The following is a 20,225-nucleotide window of genomic DNA, read 5'->3' as shown; positions in this document are numbered from 1 at the left end:
AGGCCAGTGTACCCACTTTTGAGCTGCAGACATTTCAGCAGTTCACAGTTTGCTGTTCTCCTCCCCAGGCAACAGGCGGTAAACCATTAGTACTTGTTGTAGAGCTTCAGTTGCCCAGAAAATTCATTCAGTCATTCTTCCCCCCCTCTTCCCTTTTTTAGCTCACTACTTAGATGCTGTCCGAGGTAAGATTTTTCTCACTAGTTTTATAACAAAAATATTTTAAATGGGAAATACGCATGTGGGGAAGGAAGGGTTGGTGGGGCTTTGGGGTTTTTGTTTGTTTGTTTGTTTGTTTGTTTTTTGTCTTTTGGCAATTTTACTTAAGTGTACTATTGTCAGGTTCGTGCTATAATAGACAGAAAGGTAATTTGCTTTCCCAACATCAAAGAGTCACTTTTTTGCCGTAGAGTTTAATGGATTGATAAGCAGTTTTAAGAATTATTTTCCCTTGTCTTTATGTTGTTTGTATGTGTGTGTGTGTATAACACAGAGAGGTAATTATTAAATGAACTAAGTTTATATAGACAGCTGAACTTTTTCCTTAATAAAACCAAATAGCTTTAAGTCCATGTTCAGTATCCTTACAAGGGCAGAAGAATTATTCCCCTATAAGTACTTCATCATCCATCCTGCCAGGGATCCACATTTGACAGAGACCACTAGGGTTGTCCTATCAGATATCCTGGTGCGTTTCATAAACTCAGCCTCAGAAGGTTGAATATGTCCCACTCAAATTATCCCTAATTTCTCTTTATCCATTGTACATGCATGAGAATGGAGCTCAATAAATTTCTTTCTTTTTTTTTTTTCAGAGAAGTCCCAACCAGTGATCTTTATTTATCCATCACCTGTCATCAAGATTGATTTTTTTTTCTTTTTTTCAGATTGAGTCGGTTGTTTTTATTTTTAAATATTAAATTTGTTTTTTTCTCTGTGATTTATCATAACATTTTGTGTATATTTCCCTGTGCTATACAGTGTAATCTTGTTTATCTATTCTACAATTTTGAAATCCCAGTCTATCCCTTCCCACCCTCTACCATAAATTTCTTTCTTAATCTGATACATGTTCATCCTATACTATTTCTTGAGGAATAGATAGATAGATAGATAGATAGATAGATAGATAGACCTTTTCATGTTTTTTAACAGCCATCTGTCACCTTGTTTTAAAACTTTTTCTTCTTTGGTCTGTTGATAGTTGCTTGGGAAACCATTTGGAAGGAACACTGGGTTATTTCTACAGATTAAAAAAATATTCTTTTGCTCTTTGTACTTCTGGAATTTTCTTTCAAAGACAAAATGAAAAGAATATTGATCGGACTATCTCCTGTAAAATCCAGATCTGGGCCTGTATGGCTACTGGGGAAATTTCCGGAAGCTATATGCCCTTATTGATGTCTCTGTTTATCTGCCCACTGAGCACTTGGCACATGCACATTGCCCTTTGGAATAGCCTATCTCTGAACCACTGGGACAAAGAGCAGATCACCACTGAGAAATTGAAAGTCTAAATAGAAACCATGGTCAGGGTTTGCAGTTTATCAATGGATAGAAGTCATTTTAGCATAACAATTTGCTCTTGACTATATTTATCCAGTTATTCTCTAGAATTCTGAAAGTCTATGTTTGACATGCATTAATTCCATAAACATTTGCTGAGCACTTACTATAGGAATACTATTATGCTAGCTTCTGAGAGAAATACCAAATAAGTAAAAATTCATCCTGAGCCCTCAGATCAATAACAATCTTGAAGAGAAAAGCTGAATAAATGTAAAGCAACTGCAGTGCATTTCTAAGGCACCATATGCACAAATAATGGTATAATCTGAACTGCATACCAACATACCTAAGTCCTGAAGCAACACATCACAAGGGAAAAATCAGCCCAGAGTAACAGTAGTCAGAGGTATCTCTTCATAGAAACTGCTGTCTTTTCCCAACTTTTTGGCCATAACTAGATACAGTATCATCCATCCAGTTTTGATTGAAATGAGGAGATAACCTTTTTCGAAAAGAAACAAAAAACATTTCTTGTCCCCATCATAGTTTTTATCCTATCTGAATCAGAGGTTGGGAATTGGGGTTAGCATTAATAATGCTTAATTGGCTCTCTAAGGAAAAGCACAGCAGAGTAAGGGATAACAAGTTTCCTGGGAAGGTGTTGTAAGCAAGCAAGCTCCTCTTCCATTTATTCAACACCTCGTCTGAATGGAGCCCAGATAATTCAATTTTCCCAATAGGCAGGTATATCATTGTTGGCCAATCCCATTCTGACGTCCCTGTGATTATTACTCTCTGCTGTCCTTTCAGATGGCTGCCCAGGGCTCTGCTTTGGAAATGGGCGATGCACCCTGGATCAAAATGGTTGGCACTGTGTGTGTCAGGTGGGTTGGAGTGGGACAGGCTGCAATATTGTCATGGAAATGCTTTGTGGAGATAACTTGGACAATGATGGAGGTGAGTCATTTATTAAATGTTCATATAAGAAAGGCATAGCCCAGTCTCTAGCACAGTGATGACCAATCTGGCCAAGAGTGAATATTAGGAATCTTCAGTATAAACAATATAAGGTCATACAATTTTTTAAAATCTCAACTTACTGAATATTTACTGTAACCAGGCAATACTCCAAACACTTCACATGTATTGTATCTCATTTAATTCTCACAATAATGCTATGAGGTATACATACTATTTTCCCCATGTATAAATGGGGAAACTAATGCTTGGAGCAGGGATGGTAAGTGACTTTTCCAAGATCACCCAGCTAGAAAATAACAGAACCAAGGTTCCAATTCAGGGCTATAAGACTTCAGTTTCTGTTTTCTTAATTATTGCAAAATCCCTCTACCTCTCATATCAATGGTATTTGTTATACTAAATTAAATCAATGTACCACTGTCTAAACTGTCAGATGCTAGTATAGCTTGCACTGTACACACTGTGAAGTGGTTTTCTTTCTTCTTAGTTATTTAGAGCTCCCTCTTGTGTCTTTACCTTTTAGTAACACTTTATCTTTCAAAGGACACAGCATCTAGATAATTCACAGTAGAATTTTTTATATTTAATTCAAGAGCTGCACATGTTTTAAAAAGCCATATGTGGCTCCAAGGCCTCAGGGTAACCACTTCTATTTTAGTCAAGCAAACAGAAGCATCTAATACATTGTACAGTCAGGCCTCAAAACAGCCCAAATCACCTCTGAATGAGCCTAAAACAACAAATCCTCACTTTCCTTTTACTTCCTACTCAAGGAAACATGAAATTGACCAAAAAAAAATTCTCTCTAATTTCTATATATTAACTTAAGATGAAGCAAATTATTAAATTTCATTCCTCAAGTTTTCTGTATCTGCTTAGACAATTACATACTTTATCATTTGAATCCAGACAGGCTTAAATCAATACGGTAGCAATCATAGTTTAAGCACCAAATCGTGTGTAAGAGTGTCCTCTTTTCTTGTTCTGGCTAACAGTTTACTTTAAAAAGGTGTAAGACCTTATGAATTTTAAGTGGAAGCAACTTTCTGATTAAGAACATACGGCTTTGAAGTTAGAATTTCTGAGTTCAGATGTCAGCTCTGCTATGTACTTCCAGCTGTATGATTTGGCAAAATTTCTTGCTATTTCTGTGCTCTAATTTTCATATCTCTAAAATGGGACTTATGATAATAATAGCTGTCTAATAGAGTTCTTTTAAGTATTAAACAAGGTAATTCATATGAACTACTTAAAAGATGGTAAATTACACCAATCGCTGCCACTCCAACACACACACACACACGATAAACTTAGGATAACAGACCATTTTCTGAAGAGACTGTTTACTTCCTATCTAAATTGAAATTTGTGTTTGGGAGGCCCAGAGTGAGATTTTCAATTAAATGGTACACTGATCAACTGTTTACCTGACTTTTATGGCCTGTCAAGCCTTATCTTCACCTTCCTTCCTTTACTTCATTTTCATGATCTATCTCTTTACCTGATATGTCCTCTCCTCTACACTCATCTTTCTCTGTCCATCATTTAAGTCCCAACTCAAGCCATATCTCCTATGACACCTCTGACATCTACCATCCCAATCTCCCATGATATTTATCATATGCACCATACAATCAAGCACTTAGTAATATCCTGTCTATATTGTTTTCTCGTTACATGTTAAAATATGACTCAGAGTTCGTTGTTTGATACCCAATATAATTACTAATAATGTTAGCTCACTTGTGAAAACAAATATATATATGTATATATATGACTGAGATATGCTGTATACCAGAAATTGACATATTGTAACTGACTATACTTCAATTTTAAAAAATATTAGCTCACTTGTATTCAAGATTTACTGTGTACAAGGCATTGTGCTGAGCCCTTAATGCAAATTATTTCACTCAATTCTCATGAGGTAGGAACTACTATTAACACTATTTTACAAATAAGGAAACTGAGGCACAGAGAAATTAAACAAGTTGTTCAAGATCATATAGAAAGTAAACGATAGACCCACGGTGTAAACCTAAGTGGTATGCCTCATTCCAAAAAGGATTTGAGGTAGTAACAGCGATTTCTCAGTTGATATATTGATTGAAATGTTATGCTCAGAAAATACATTAACAACCTATGCAATTATAATTTCTGACTCAGGGTTGAGCCAAAATAAGTTTCCTGCCTTAATAAAGTATAGCTTGATAAAAAATAATTGAATATTTAATTATCAAGTGTTTTTTATCACCTCAGGGTCACCTCAAGGCAGCCAAAAATGTTTAATGAATGGATCAGTTAAGTATTAATGAAATAATAGATTATCAGTTTTCAATATTTGTGGTATATATAGATACAAAGAATATAGAAGATTTTGCTGAGTGTGTATTGACCTATGAGCATTCCTTTAAAACTGTGTATCTGTGTGGGAATCAAAAATCAAAGACCTGATGTGAGTTTAGTGTATTTTTATGAGTTTCTCTTTAGGGAGTAGCAAGGGAAGGCTCCTTGAGAGATTCAATTACCATTTTTTTTCCTTTGGTAGGATTAAGATGATATTGATGCCAAATAAATATTCAGTTCTACCTTGAGATGAAAAGATGGATTCAATAACCTCTGAAAGCCCCATGACTAAGATTTTGGACAATAAATCTATATTTATATCATTTAAATAACACCTCTAAAAATACATTAAATACCCTTCATTTGGTGGTCTTAGCTTTCCAGCTATCCAGAATGACTGGATTCATTTCCAGCTATCCAGAATGATTGAATATGACTAATGATCAGTATGAATGTGTGCATACTTGTTTGTGCAGGTGTAAGTGTGCATTTTAATTAAATCAGAAAGTGCCAATTGAACCTTTGGGGAAAAAAAGTGGTCCCAATTTTTAAAATGTTAATTCTTCAGAAATCTTCCCAATCCAAAAAACAATCACTTTCAAGCAGTTGCTTCAAGTATCTGCTACCTGATTACTCTGTATTATTGCTGATACTTAAAGAATGGCAGGATTTTTTTTTTTGGCATTATAATCAGTTTTGAATACTCATTAGTATTACTGCTACTTCCTCCAGCTTTGACTTTAGTTATACTCTGATTCAATGCATTGTGACTCTTAGTAACTAATTGGGCTACATTGAATATGTGGATGACACAGGTCTAGGAGCTACCTAAGAGCTCCTTGAACAGGGAAAACAGAACAGAAAGCAAATACCCTTTAGATTTTTTTCTTAACATGCAAAAAAAGGAAAACTATCTTCTGCATTGTATATATAATAACTAATTACCAAAGAAATCACAAATCTATCAAATGTCTTGACCTCATATATCCCTTTAGTCACCAAGCCCCTACCACATGCACAACTTTGTACTTGGAAGAAGAGACTTAACCTTATGGTGACCACATTTTCATGTGTTAATCATGTGTCCTGATTTGGGGTTTAGAAAATATACTCACCATACATTATATGCACATATGAATTGACATAAGAAAAAATGTTTAGACATAATATTAACTGAATCACAATAGCTAAAACAAACAATAGTGACAGAAAGCTAGAACTATCAAATGTTAAAGAATATTTTCAAAGTATGATAATTAAAACAAAGTGGTAGTGATGTAAGAGTAGATAGATCAACACAACTGAATAAAAGCTTAGGGACACACCCCAGGACAAATAAAAATTTAGTATATTATTAAACCAGCGTCAAAAATCAGTGGGGAAATTAAGCAGTATGAAATAAGTGGTGCTGAGACAACTATTAAGAAAAAAACTTAAGATTTTCAATTCAAACCACATTCCAAAAGAATAAGATAAATAAAAAGACTCTAGATGCTTGAGTTGAAGGTTAAAGAAAACTCAAACACAATTAGGAGAAAATATAGGTGACATATCTCAAGATTGGAAAGGACTAGGAAGAGGGATAAATTACAGATTTGAGATTAACAGATATACACTACTATATATAAAATAGATAAACAACAAGGACCTACTGTATAGCACAGGGAACTATATTCAGTATCTTGTAATAACCTATAATGGAAAAGAATCTGAAAAAGAAAAAAAAATATATATATATATAACTGAATCACTTTGCTGTATACCTGAAACATTGTTAATCAACTATACTTCAATAAAAAAATAAGATTGGAAAGGACTTCTTAAACATAAAAGCTGAGAAATAAACCATAATAGGAAAAAAATGATAAATCAAACTTCATAAAATTGGACTTCATAAAAATTTCAAACTTCTTTATGTTGTTTGCCTAAGTTTATAGACCATCCAGCATCTATTTGGAGATAGCGAAATCTGCACTGTCTGATGTGGTAGCCACTAGCCACAAGTGACTATTTAAATATAATTTAAATAACATTAAAAATTCCACTTCTCAGTTGCAGTAGCCACAGCGCAAGTGCTCAACATGAGGCTAGTGACAACTGTCTTAGTGCATATCTAAAGCAGTCCTATCAATGGAGAAAGTTCTATTGGATAGCACCGATCCAAATGTTTGACTCAAATATTTACCTTTCAACGAAACATTTCATACTAGGTACCAATTTTCCATTCATTCATTACTGCTTTGTGCCAACTGTTGTGCTTGGCACTGAGGAGAAAATGACAAACAGACAAATTTCTGCCTTCATGGAGTTTATGGTCTAAGAAGGAAGGCGGATACTAAACAAGAAACCACACAAATAACTATCTATCTATCTATCTATCTATCTATCTATCTATCTATCTATCTATATATATATATATACACAATTGTAAAGAGTACTATAAAAATATTAGAGTGCTATAAACGTTTAGAGAGGGACCTAACCAAGTCTGTGTGACAACAGAGGACTCTTATGAGTCAGGGGAAGAATGTTCCAGGTCAGGGAAACAGTGTGTGCAAATGCCCTGAGGTGGAAATGTACTAGACTCTTTTAGGAAGTGAAAAGCAAGTCATTGTGGCTGGACTACAGTGAGTCAGGCAGAGATTGGTGGGAGATGAAAATATAAAGGTAGGCACTGGCCAGATTATACAGAACACTGTGAATTTTGTAAGATCTTCAGCTATCAGAGATTACATTTTATTTGGTTTCTGATATTGTGGAAAGATTGTCAAGGAGGTTAAAAAGATATAGAATGAGAGTATTTAATCAAAACAGCCTTTTCCCCTGTGATCTTTTACATATTTCTCACGTATTTGTCCAAGCTTCTCTTATACAAACTCTTCCAGTGGTCTGTATTCACATTCATTGGTAAAATCAATAAGTTAATTGCGTAAAAGAGAATGATCTTCCAGGAATCGTTCTTCATAACAAGTCACCATTCATTAAGAACAACAGCTATTTGTGAGCCTGTTTTATGATATAGTGTTTCTAGATCTAGAAATCAGCACCATGGGTGAATTATGAACACATATAAGCTCATGGATCAATAAGCCTCATGTTCTGAATGTCACCAGCATGCTGCAGTTTTTAATAAATAGGAAAGTGAAATAGAAGGAGCAATGAATTGATAATAGTTGCTCTGTTTAAGAGCCAGGCCCCTTCTCCACATTTACTTTTAAGATTCAGCTGGGACAAAAGACCGGGCATCAGAAAGCATATACCTAAGTATACTCTTCTGCCATACCATCCTCATTTCCAAGCAACCCATTTGTTAAAAGATCATCACTGAGTTATGAGAGCCTAAACTGCCAAATGATACTAGATATAAGTGGAAGTTGGAAAATTTAAAGTCTAGAATTGGTTAATCACTCTCTAACTGGATCTGTCACATGTCTATCAACTAAGGCTAGTATTACCTGCCATCTTCCTACTTTGCAGTTATGAAAATGAATGAGATAGTGTTGGAAATACAGTAATATAAAGTGGATAATTAAGGTGTGGTATCAATGAAGAATCTGTAACATTTATTTTAAGGCACTGATTGAACATTTATCAATCTCCAGGTAAATTTGTGATTGTCATAGAAAAAGGACTTTGAGGACGTCCATTTATTCATTCAAAAAATATTGATTGAAAGCTTCCTTCGAGCCAGGAACTGTGCTAGTCATTGAGGAAATAGCAATGAATAAAAAAAGACTAAATCCTTGTTCCATGGATCTTATGTTCTAGTTGTGAGAGGCAGGTGAGAAACCAAAAAAAAAAAAAAAACCATTTTAAATAGTATGATAGAAGGTGGTAAGTGTGATGGAGACTTTTTTTAAAGCAGGGAAAAAAGGAATCGGGAGGGTGGGACAGAGGTGGAATTTTAAATAATGTGGTCAGAGAAAAAAGCTTCACTGAGAAGGTGGCATTTGAGTAAAGTCTTAAAGGAGGTGAGGGGTTAGCCATGTTGATAGTGGAGAGAACATTCCAGGCATAGGAATTGGAAGGAAGAGGGTGTGGGATATGGTAATAGGAAGTAAGTAAAGTCGGAGGGGTAAGAGAGAGACAGTTTAGAACCAGACTGTGAGGAAGTAAGTCATTGTCAGAACATGGGCTTTTCCTCTGAGCGATTTGGGAAGCCGTTGATGGCAGGTGAGGAGGACATGCACATTAATGGCATAAAAACAATTTACTTTCTTCATGTAGAAAAATGACTGTAGGTTATAGCAGGATTTGGGCAAGTCCAATCCTAAATGCACTTGAGCTCTCCCACTTTCTTTTCACTAATACAGCAAAATACTAGGGTGAAAGTCGGACTGAATAAATGAAAAGAAAAAAAATTATAGACTATTCCCAAAGAAAACATAGTCATGTTACTTTCAATGCATAACACAGCAACAACTAAGCCAACAGGAGTGTGTAGTAGGGGGTCTGCTTTAGTAAAAATGCATGAGTGATTCATAATTAGTCCATTGTTTGTGGGTTTCTATGATGCCTGAGGAGATTTTGTTCACTGAATCACTTGAATGATCAGCCCTTCAACTTCTTTTTCAGCTATTAATTTTCTTGGCAGACCCTCTATTCTACAGATGCTGAAAAGGTTAAGCTTCAATCCAGCCCCTGTCCAAATGATAACAAATTCTGAATTTGTGAAAATCTACGAATAAATATTTACTGTAGCATTAGTGTCTGTTTAGAGTCACATAGGATCCTACCTCTCTGACAACCTAACCAAGCAGAGTTCACAAAATGAACATTCCAACGAACTGCTTAGGCTACATAGAAATTAACTGTCCTCTGGCCAGTGACAAGGCAGGTCAATAGAAGTGAATCTGAACACTTTAAGCTGCCACTGCAGACCATTGGTATGTACCCCTAGAATTCTATCCCTAGACTCTTTCAGTCTCTACAGTCTAGAATTTGGTTAATGGCAATAACTAACATTTATCAAGAGTGCTAGCTACTAAACCCTAAGTATTGTGCTCAGCTCTTTATGATTATTACAGCATGTGATCCTTACAACTATGCTGTAGGGTAGGTCTTTTTATTACCTCCATCTAGTAGATTAGGAGACTCAGAATCCAGGAGTTTCAGTGATTTGTCCAGGATTATATAGTGGCAAAGTCAAGATTAGAGTCAAAGTCGTCTGATCTTTCACCCTAACCACTTCATGTGTTCTAAATGCGACATGAATCAGGCAGTTGGAGGTCTTACAGCCTACATCAGTAGTACTAGCAATACTGCTTAGATGTAGGTGTGGAATGTGTGATTTGTAGTCAGAACACTGGCTGGTAATATGACTCCCATATTTCTTCCAACTGTGCAACCACATTGAGCCTCCCCTCCCTTATGTGTAAAATGGAGATGAGAATGTGAGCCTAACAGAGTTGTTGCCTGGATTTAATTGAAATACGTAGAAGTAGTACCCAGCACCGTACCCAGCACCGTACCCAACAAATGTTAGCTAAACTTTATGTGTTTCCAAATCCTTTTGGATAGCCTACCATGACCTAGCTGTCCGTTTTTATCAAGGTGATAACATGGGTGCTGTCCCTAAAAGGATATATATTTGTAAATTCATTTTAAGGATTAGGAAAATAGGGGGTTTTCCTATATTGTTCATATTCCCTTGTCCAGTCTTGCTTTCAACCAAGGGCATAACATCTAGGAGGTAAAAGTTTAATAGTGAGTGACTCGATCATGCACAGAAGAAAACCAGTGTTCCTTGATCTTCCTCAACCCCAACTGAGCCAACTGTCATAGGCCCTGACTGTTCAGCAAAGCTAGGATCAGTGAATGTTGTGTTTAGTCCTTTAAGATAGTTTAACCTCCCTCTTTTTGGAGCAGGCCCTAAAAGTAAAATAAGTTAACTTTTGATGTGTCCATATCTGACACCTTGAATCTAGCTGTCAGGAGGGTGCCACAGTTTCCAATTCAGAACAATAAAAGAACCATTAATAGCCACAAAAAAAGAAAGGAAAAGAAAGAAACCCACACATGCAGTGTGACTGTCATTTGCACTTCTTTGTAACAGTCTAGACATACTGTATGGAGTGTTATCCAATGTGATAATTGGTAAGTAGATCTTTGCCCATGTACTGGGCTTACCTACAAATTATAATTTGGGGGTTGCATACCATTATTGGTCAGCTTTCCTGCAGCCTTTCTAGATTCAACTGAAGTCTTGCTGTTTGTTCTCTCAGAAAACAGAGGCCTTAGAGGGTCAGCCCTGTATAATAGGCAATTATTGCATTTGAAACATTAGCTTGGAATTTATAACACGTAACTAGATGAGAATGTGAGTCCCAATTTTGAATTGGCTCTGTGTTTCATTTTAGAGTCCAGTTTTGAAGATCATTTGGGCATGACTATTTATTTAAAATCTATTTCTTTTCAAAAATAAGTTAGAATTGTGTGGTTGACAGCTTGAAACCTGTGAATGCCCAATCTCATTGTTACTAGTGCATTTATTACCAATTGGAAGATAAAGGTGACTGCCCATTCAAAAAGCAGTTTTTCATTGTTTAATACACTATGTACCAATTCCAGACATCAAACTGTTTTAATCAGACTGATATTTTTGCCAGCTTTTCAGTGCATCCAGATGTTTAATTAGTAGAGTTAAGTGATAATGTGCTAATAGGAGGCTGAGAACAACGTATTGGAGAGAGAGGTGGTAGTGGCATCTAAATCTATAGAAAATCTGTTAATATAATTTGCTGAATGAGGGGAGAAAGGGGAGCAGAAGGGAACTTCTTAGTGAAACTAATCCACACTTAAAAGTTATCCATCAGTGAAAAAGAAATATGTATACAGAGAAGTAAAAATCAGGGGCAAAAATACACTGAACAAACAGCGTAGGCTAGAAAGCAGCAAACTGCATTTTAAATCAAAGTAGTGTCTACAGTGCAGGGAATTTGAAAGGACCTCATGTGGGGAAAAATATTTCCTGGGTGCCCTAGGGCTACTGTTCCAAACGCCTACTCTCTTGGTGTTCCTGGCTTTCATTGCCCCCAGCTGTGGTACATCCCCCTCCAGCTCAACAGGAGCGGCCACGTAAGGGAGGGAGAGCGAGCCAAAGAGCCGCACGAAACCGGTGCCAGCAACTTTCATCATCAGCCTTAAGGAGCTGGTGATCCATCTGAATCTCCCTATTCCACTGCAAGCCAAGATTAGCATCTTTATGTTTACCCTTGTTAAGCATCTAAATTAGAGCTACTTGTCTACTTTAAGGACCTTGGAAGGACTTTAATTTTTTTCGGCTTATTAGGTGTGGAATTAAGTTTCCATATGCTCAGTTAATCACTCCAGCCTCTTCTCTTCGCATGTAACGCTCCTATGACACTTACTACATTTTTAACTGGTCTAAGAGTCAGCTGTTTTATGCCCCCTCTTCCTCCTGCTAAGCTCTGAGCTCCTGAAAACAGGAAAAGGGTCTTTTCACCTCTTCCCCAAGCACCTAGCACAGTGTTGTGCACCTGCAGTCAGCTCTCTGTATCTGTGGGTTCTGCATCCCTGGATCCAACCAACCACGGATAAAAATATTTGGAAAAAAATTCTAGAAAGTTCCCAAAAGCAAAACTTGAATTTGACACACACCTCACAACTATTTACATGTCATTTACATTATATTTACAACAATTTACATGGTATTTACATTGTGTTAGGGATTATAAGTAATCTAGAGATGACAACGTATATGGGAGGGTATGCGTAGGTTATATGCAAATACTGCCCCATTTTATATAAGGGACTTGAGCATCTTTGGATTTTGGTACCCTCAGGGGTCCTGGAACTGATCCCCCTCAGATACTAAGGAACAACTGTATTATATTCTCAATAGTCTCCCCTCCTCCTGTAACCCCTGTCCCCCACCTACATCATTCTTCTACCAAAGAATGAAGCTTTTATGTGATTTATTTATTGGAACAACCGTGGATTCAGGGGTTTGGAGTAAATGGTGAAGGTCTGGGAAATTAAAGAGAGCCACTCATCACTGTATACTGAAGGTTTATTAGTGTTTACTTCAAATAACTGCTGTTAGGAACCAGTAAGCTCTAGTTGCTTCTGCAGGTTCCTTAAAAAGTGGTTCTGAAACTTTAGTATGCTTCAGAATCACCGAGATTAAGCATGGCATAATCTTGGGCTCTGAAGAAATTTTGCTTCAATAGGTGGGACTCAAGAATTAATAAGCTCCCCAGGTAACTGACTACACATTTGAAAATCACTGCCCTGCTTTAGACACTGTCACCATAAGAACCAACCTCTATTGTGAGAATTAGGACTAGACGAGTATATTGGGAGAATTATTTAAAAATACAAATTCAGATTGGCAAGCATTTGTTAACTATATATTCATAAGTGTACATGGTGTGAGAAAATCAAGAAAATTATAAGACATAGTTGCTATCCTGGAGGAATGGTCTTGCTGAGGAAGGAGAAACTTCAAAAGAGTGATACCTAACAGAACACTCTCTTCAAATGCTGAACAGTGTAGTCCAGCCCATAAATGCTGGAGGATTCAGGAAGGAGAGATTTATGAACAACATAGTTTGAATTTCACTCTTGTGCCATATAAACTCAGAGTGAGTGATAATTCATGAGAAACACGTGAATTTACTAGATTCTAAACTCAAAACATGGACAGCTACCTTTGGCTATATTCTAGATTCTTCTCCATCTGTGCATATTTTAAGCTATATTGTTTCTTTTGAAGCTAAATTTCAAAATTTTCTTTTTCAGATGGTTTGACTGACTGTGTGGACCCCGACTGTTGTCAACAAAGCAACTGTTATGTAAGTCCACTCTGTCAAGGCTCACCCGATCCTCTTGACCTCATTCAGCAAAGCCAACCTCTCTTCTCACAACATGCTTCAAGACTCTTCTATGATCGAATCAAATTCCTCATTGGCAAGGACAGTACTCATGTCATTCCTCCTGAGATCTCATTTGACAGCAGGTATATGTGTATTTATTGTTATTCTTTAATGAACAGTGGTCATGTTTTTCCTTAACTGTGAAAGGAAGATAAACACACACACGATGTATATTATTCGTAGTAAAGTATAAATGGGGCTTTTAATGACAAAAACAGAAGTATAATTTGCAAATTTATTGTTGAGCTTCTGGATTGATCCCTTGAAAAATTCTTAAATTTCAAAAGCTTAATTTGAAGTTTTATTTCATGGTGTCATATGAAAGAGTTGGGTGAGTTTGACATCCTAAAGTGAAATGCCAGACTTGTGAAAATCTGTCTTCTAGGAAAGCTCAAATGCATGAATTATCACCAAAGACCTGAGACCAAAGTCCAACCCATTAAGGGAATAAATTTTTTTGAAATTAACTTACTCATTTGAAGTATAATAACATGAATTTGCTCATTGTTATTCTCTGCTTCACCTTCAGCAGTGATATAGTTTCATTATTAGCACTAGATGTAAGTAAGTCACTGAAGTCAACATTTCTGTTCTTTTAAAAATGTCCTTCTTTGTTCTTGCTACCATTAAACATGTTTAAATATTATTTATGAAACAGAATACAAAGTCGAGCAGCTGGGGGGCTTGAGGGTTGGCCGACGTAAGGGTTCAGTAATGACAGCAAAGCCCCAGGTCCTTTCCTTTTCTCTATTCTATCACCTTCATCATAAGCTTCATTCTCGGGTTGGTAGCAAGATGGCTGTGGCAACTGTAGGTTCACTTCGGACACAGTGAGGACCAGAGGGAAACAGAAAAACAAATTCCCCCAACCATGGAAGTAAACTCTTTCCTTCACTCTGTTTCTAATATTTCACTAGCTTCTAGACTATTATAAACAGTAATTAAAAAGGGGGGAACCAATGAAGGTATTTGTCCAGGAACTCCTGTCTACATCCCACCCACTCAGTTGCATCCTGGGAGGTGTTATCTGTCCCCAAGAAAAACTTGGCCAAATGTTTATATTGATATGCGTGACAGTCTAAGGAAACTACAACTCAGTCTTGACCTATACACAGTTGAAAAAGGGAGGAAAATGTGCATGTAAATTTAAAACCCTCAGCATCCTTCCCACAGATTGTATACTAGAACTGTTATTGAAACTTAAAACTTCCTTATTATTTTTATTATTGTGCAGTTCTTTTAAGTTCTATTTAAAGTCTCTGACAGAACCCAAAACCCAAATGCCAATGCATCACAAGAAAGGCCTTTTCTGCCAGGGGATGTAGTCAAAGTTTGCCTTCTTCCAAGAGACTCAGTCATCCCCATTTTGAAGTGTTTCCCCCAGCTCAGTAATAACTCTGGAGTAACTTTCAAATGGGCTGCAGTCAAAGTAATTATTTAGACAGTGAAGACTTATTTATTGCACAGCAGAGGAACAAAGGAAACAAAAAGCATTCTTCTTGCTTAAGGAAAAGTCTGTCCCAAAGGAAACAAATAAATAAATGAAATACCAACCTCCGTGACATGGAGATATGTATTAACTGACTCACTGAACTCAAGGAAAGGGAGAAAGTCAGGACCTAAGAGAGACGGCAGACAAGTCATTGTGACCCAGAGGAGGGCGTTTGAGCAATAAACTTAGAAAAGTGGAGAGAAACTTCAGCCCCTGCGGTTCAGCTTCATGCTCCAGCAGCGCTTGCCAGCCGCTCACAGAGAGAACAAACCTATTACTTGTGGTGCTTAATGCCCTTCTCCTCCTCCGGGTTTGATTGAGTTTTCCTCATTCTTTTGTAAAAGGCTCCAAGTTATCATTTGACTCCGCGAGTCACATTTGAATTCCGAACGACGACCTCCTTCATCCAGTGGTCTCAGCTCTGACAGACATCTCTAACCTGTCAGAAAAGGTGCAGGACTTTTCCAAGGGAAATAGGTGGGGACAAGCAGTCTAAGTATATTTCCTCTGAAAAATCAACACATGCAGTGTTATTCAGGGTATCTCTGGGTAAAATCAATCCAACTCTGATCACATAGAGTATAAATAATAATAGTTACCAGCTCTTACATCTGTATAGTACTTTTTCATTTGCGAACCTCTCAGACATACATTATTCATTTTATTCTCACCATATCCCCATTAAGTAGGTATTAGTCTTGATGCATTTTATACATGAGGAAACTGAGGTTCAGGGAGATTAAATAAGTGGCCCAACAGCACACAGCCAGCAAATTTATATCGTAGCAACTCTTGTAACCTTTCTGTTACACCACTGCTGCCCCATTTCAACTGGTCCTTAAATAAGCCTAGTGACTTGGATCTAACTTATGCTGGATAAATGACATCTGGGTCAACACAGGACAGTTTGAAACCAAGTGTATTTTAAATATATTTTAAAATCCAGTTCATTTTATCACATTTCAATGATATTATTTATGAACTCCAAGCCAGTGCTAATGAACTTGGTAGAAGAACACATTTGAACAACTGCTAAAATGGGACTTTTGCTACATGTAAATTATTACTAAGCACTTCTTAAGTGTCAGGTCTTGTACTAAGCCTTTACATGGGTTATCTCATTTAATCCTTACCAAAACCCTGTATGGTAGGCACTTGTATGATCTCCGCTTTTCAAGTGAGACAACAAGAACTGAGATGTCAAGTAAGTCACTTGCCCAAGGTCACAGCCTATGAGTGTCAGACCTAGGATTTGAACCCAAGCCAACTAATTCTGAGAGCCTGACCTCTAAACCACTATGCTGGGCACTTTGGCTTCTTAGAAAGCTGGGCTAGCTGACCCTGAAAAGACTTATGGCCCTTAGACATCTCTGACTGTGGGGTTGTTCTCCTCAGACAGATCTAGAATACTTAGGTACTGTAATCAGGGGATCCATTCTGCTTTTTCGCTTTTGCCACATAATTGAGTGAGAGCTGGGTAGGCAAATAAAGAAATCATTGCCAAGGGGCTCACTTGCTACCGGGGAAATGTGACCCACGAGGATGACTTACTGCTGAGTGTTGCCACCATCAGAGGCCTTTGGAGCTAAAGATGGTGGCATATGAGTGACTAACTGTTGCAAGGACACATAAAGGTTAAATAGCTATTCATCCTTGTGCATCCAAGTGAGACTAGCCTTTCTTGTTCTGAGCTGGCCGTACTGGCAGGTGAGAGCACATGGAATGTGCACCTCCTGTGCCCTGTGACGGTGTGATGTCACTGTTACATGCCACTTGCCCACTGTTGAGTCTCCAGCCAGCCTAACTCACTTACTGTTTTTTCCTTAAATACATTTTACCCTGTAGCCTGAGTTTCTTTCTTTTTTTCAGTCAACTCCAAACATGACTACAAAGTAAACCACATTTTCTACGTGCCCTGTATGACTTATTACTTTTTAATAATGTAAATAGGTGAACAGAAGCATTATTGATCTTCAGTGTCTAAGCATTTAATCACTATTAATAATGTAAAAGGTTTTTATAAATATGTAAAAACAAGAGTACATTAAACTAAACGACAGCAGTAATTTGCAAAGGCAGACATTTCACTCGCCATTACTAATGGAGAAGTACATTTAAAAAAGAAAATCCTACCGGGGTTAGTGCAACCGCTGACAGCAAGGCCTGGCCAAACTCATTTGTCTGTTTTGTAGCCAAGAGAGGCTGACACCACCCCCCATCAATCCACATCAAGTTGTCTACATCAGAGATTGCTTAATATCAGCCCACAGATGTATTTTGTTTGGCCCAATACTTAGAAACTAAGAGATCTAACATAAAAACTGGAGTGTCTTCCTTCTCTAGAAAATTGATGAAGTTTGACAGCCCTGGGCCCATAGGCATGGCATCGCTGTTCCAGAGCTGAGGGCCAGCTGCCCCTCTGGATGGACTGTGACTATGAATATGACATGCCTCTCGGAGTTTGTAGCCTCTGGACTACACAGCTTCTATAGCTTTCCTTGGAAAGATCTCAAGTGTTTGTTTTTTCTTTCTGATCTGTTTCCCTGAGAGTCTGTAAAAATCCAATCTTATCTTTTTCCTAAATTTTTGAACCTTTGCTCGGTTGGTTTAAAAAGAGAAAAAAAAAAGTGACTAAACATGAGCTAAAAATCAAATTGATGGAAGGCTATTTCCACCCTGAATTCACTAGGGTACCCCATGAATAAATTGATGTACACTCTGTCTGCCTCACACCTTAGGCTAATCGACACCCAGGTCCCACCTTAGTAGAAGCGAAATGTTCACTTTCTATGAGAAGGATGTGTCTGTCAAGAGGCATTTGACTTATGTTTGTGACTTAGAGTAAGTTTTAAGAACAATTTGAAAATCTAAAACTTTGCAGTTACACTGCTGGGCATGGTTGTGGCAGCTTCTTGTGCCTGCTTCTGGTGGAATCACCTTAGTTGAAAAGTTCAAGTTGGGACCAAACTTAATAAGCACTAAGCACATGACAGCACTGTTAACAGGCTACAAAACCAAGAGGTTGAGCGGGATGATAGATTTCTTTTCTAGTTCTAACTTTGTGTGAAGTTGCTGTATTTCAGTTTCTTGCTCCACGCTGGAATGTGTCTATATAAACTCTGAACTGTCCTTATGGCTAACTCTTAAGTTCTGTGAGGACAAGTCTGATTTATTTCTCCTTGTTTTGATTAGCTCTCACTATGCAGCAAACTACTCCAAAACATAATGAATTAAAATAATTTATTATGATTATATTTCATGAATCATAGAATCTATGGGTTAGAAAATCAGGTAGGGAAAAAAGAAAAAACAGAAAGAAATACAGACAGGGTATGGCCAGGGTGGATTGTCTTTAATCCATGACTTGTGGGCTCATGGCTGGGAGAACTCAAATAGCTGGATGTTGGAACAGCTGGACAGCAGCCAGGAACCCGTCTTTCTACACAGAGCCTCTCTACTTGGGCTTCCGATTGGCATGGCAGCCAGCCTTGAGTTTGTCAGAGTTCTTATATGTTTGCTCAGGGCTCCAAAAGGGAGTGTTCCAAGAAACAAGAAACAGAAGATACCAGTCTCTTAAGGCCTGGGTCCCAAAATTGTACCAATGTCACTTGTGTTATATATCATTAATCAAAGCAGTCACAGAGCTTGTCCAGATTCAAAGGGAGTGTCATAAATCCCACCTCTTGATGAGAAAAGTTTCAAAGAATTTGTGAACATCCTTAATCTACCATACCGCTGTATCCCCAGATCCTAACACAGTATCTGGCAAAAAACAGGTTAAAAAAAAAAAAGTGAGTGAAAGAGTGAGAGGCTTAGTTGTAGTGATACTGAAGTGCTCTTCTCATATTTGCTAATGAAAAACTCATTTCGGTTGCCCAGAACACACAGATGATATTAGGACCTCAAATAAGTCAATTCCCAAATGTAGAGGCAGCCTAAAGGTAGGATTGCTGTTCTCCAAATAGCACAGGAACAAATTCATAAAAGATGAAGTGATTATATAACAGTAGCAAAGTAATTACTCTTATTTTTTTAACTTATGAAACATTCCACCACTGTCAGAGCCTGTCCATAATTGACATCATTTGTAACTTTGTGTATGCATCAGTAATCCTCTCTGCCTTCAGTGGGCTAGATAATCAAAATTTGGAACCCACAAAAAATTAGAAAATAAGGAGCACTGTCAGGAAGTCAGTAGGAAGACTGCTGTGAACTGGCTCGCTTTGGTGTTCCGGCTCATGAAAAAAACAAAGCCCAGTGCCCCAAAACAAACTGAAGTGCTGCAGACGCCTTCAGCATGGCATTCTTGGCAAACTCTTTACTTACCCAAGCCCTTCCTTGACTACACCCCACTCAGTAATGAAATCTTGATTCATGCTCCTGATTATTCATGATACCTGGTAACAACCGTAATTACTTACCATAACTTGTTTAGTATAATATGCTTTTCTGCATTTAGTTGATCTGGGAACATATATACCATTTGAAATCCTGTGAATGGCAAAGTGAGTTATTGAATCAAGACTGAGGTTAAGGGGAAGGTTGCAGGAAGATGGTCATTGCTACAGAAGCTGCTGATCTTGCATTTGACTAAGACTTAAGAATAACTATACATGACACATACAAATTACTGTTTTTTTAATGTACATTTTATTGAAATATTAGTATTTCCACAGTAACTGAGGACTTTAAGTTCCTCTAGAAGAGATACGAAAGTCCTCTGCCATCCCTAGTGTAATCTAATATCCTAATATCAACTCATCTTTTAAAAAGTGGTGAGGATATGTGTTCACCCATTTATTCAACAAGTATTTCTTGAGTACCCACTCTGTGCCAAGAACTGCACAGATGGAGGGCAGAGTCCCCCTATTCACTAAACTCTCTTTACATTCTCGTGATGGAAGCAGTCAAAACATCAAGTAGATACATAAATAATTAAATTAATTACAATTTTGCAATAAATTCTATGGATTATGGAACATCAGAGAGCTTGGGGTTCA

At 37.4% G+C, this 20,225-nt stretch overlaps 1 protein-coding gene across 1 annotated transcript in view; it reads left to right on the top strand.

The window, feature by feature from the left end:
- TENM1 (teneurin transmembrane protein 1) overlaps nucleotides 1–20,225 on the top strand; it is a 706,272-nt gene that overhangs the window by 537,589 nt on the left and 148,458 nt on the right. Inside the window, exons 16-18 of the mRNA XM_072956695.1 lie at nucleotides 162–185; nucleotides 2,320–2,466; nucleotides 13,600–13,816. Of these exons, the coding sequence (XP_072812796.1) occupies nucleotides 162–185; nucleotides 2,320–2,466; nucleotides 13,600–13,816 (388 nt within the window). The remainder of the gene's footprint in view (nucleotides 1–161; nucleotides 186–2,319; nucleotides 2,467–13,599; nucleotides 13,817–20,225) is intronic.

The sequence above is a fragment of the Vicugna pacos genome, chromosome X (assembly GCF_048564905.1).
Source record: "Vicugna pacos chromosome X, VicPac4, whole genome shotgun sequence".
Taxonomy (NCBI): Eukaryota; Metazoa; Chordata; class Mammalia; order Artiodactyla; family Camelidae; genus Vicugna; species Vicugna pacos.
Note: the sequence above shows the minus strand (reverse complement) of the source record. Positions and strands in the feature narration are given on the sequence as shown.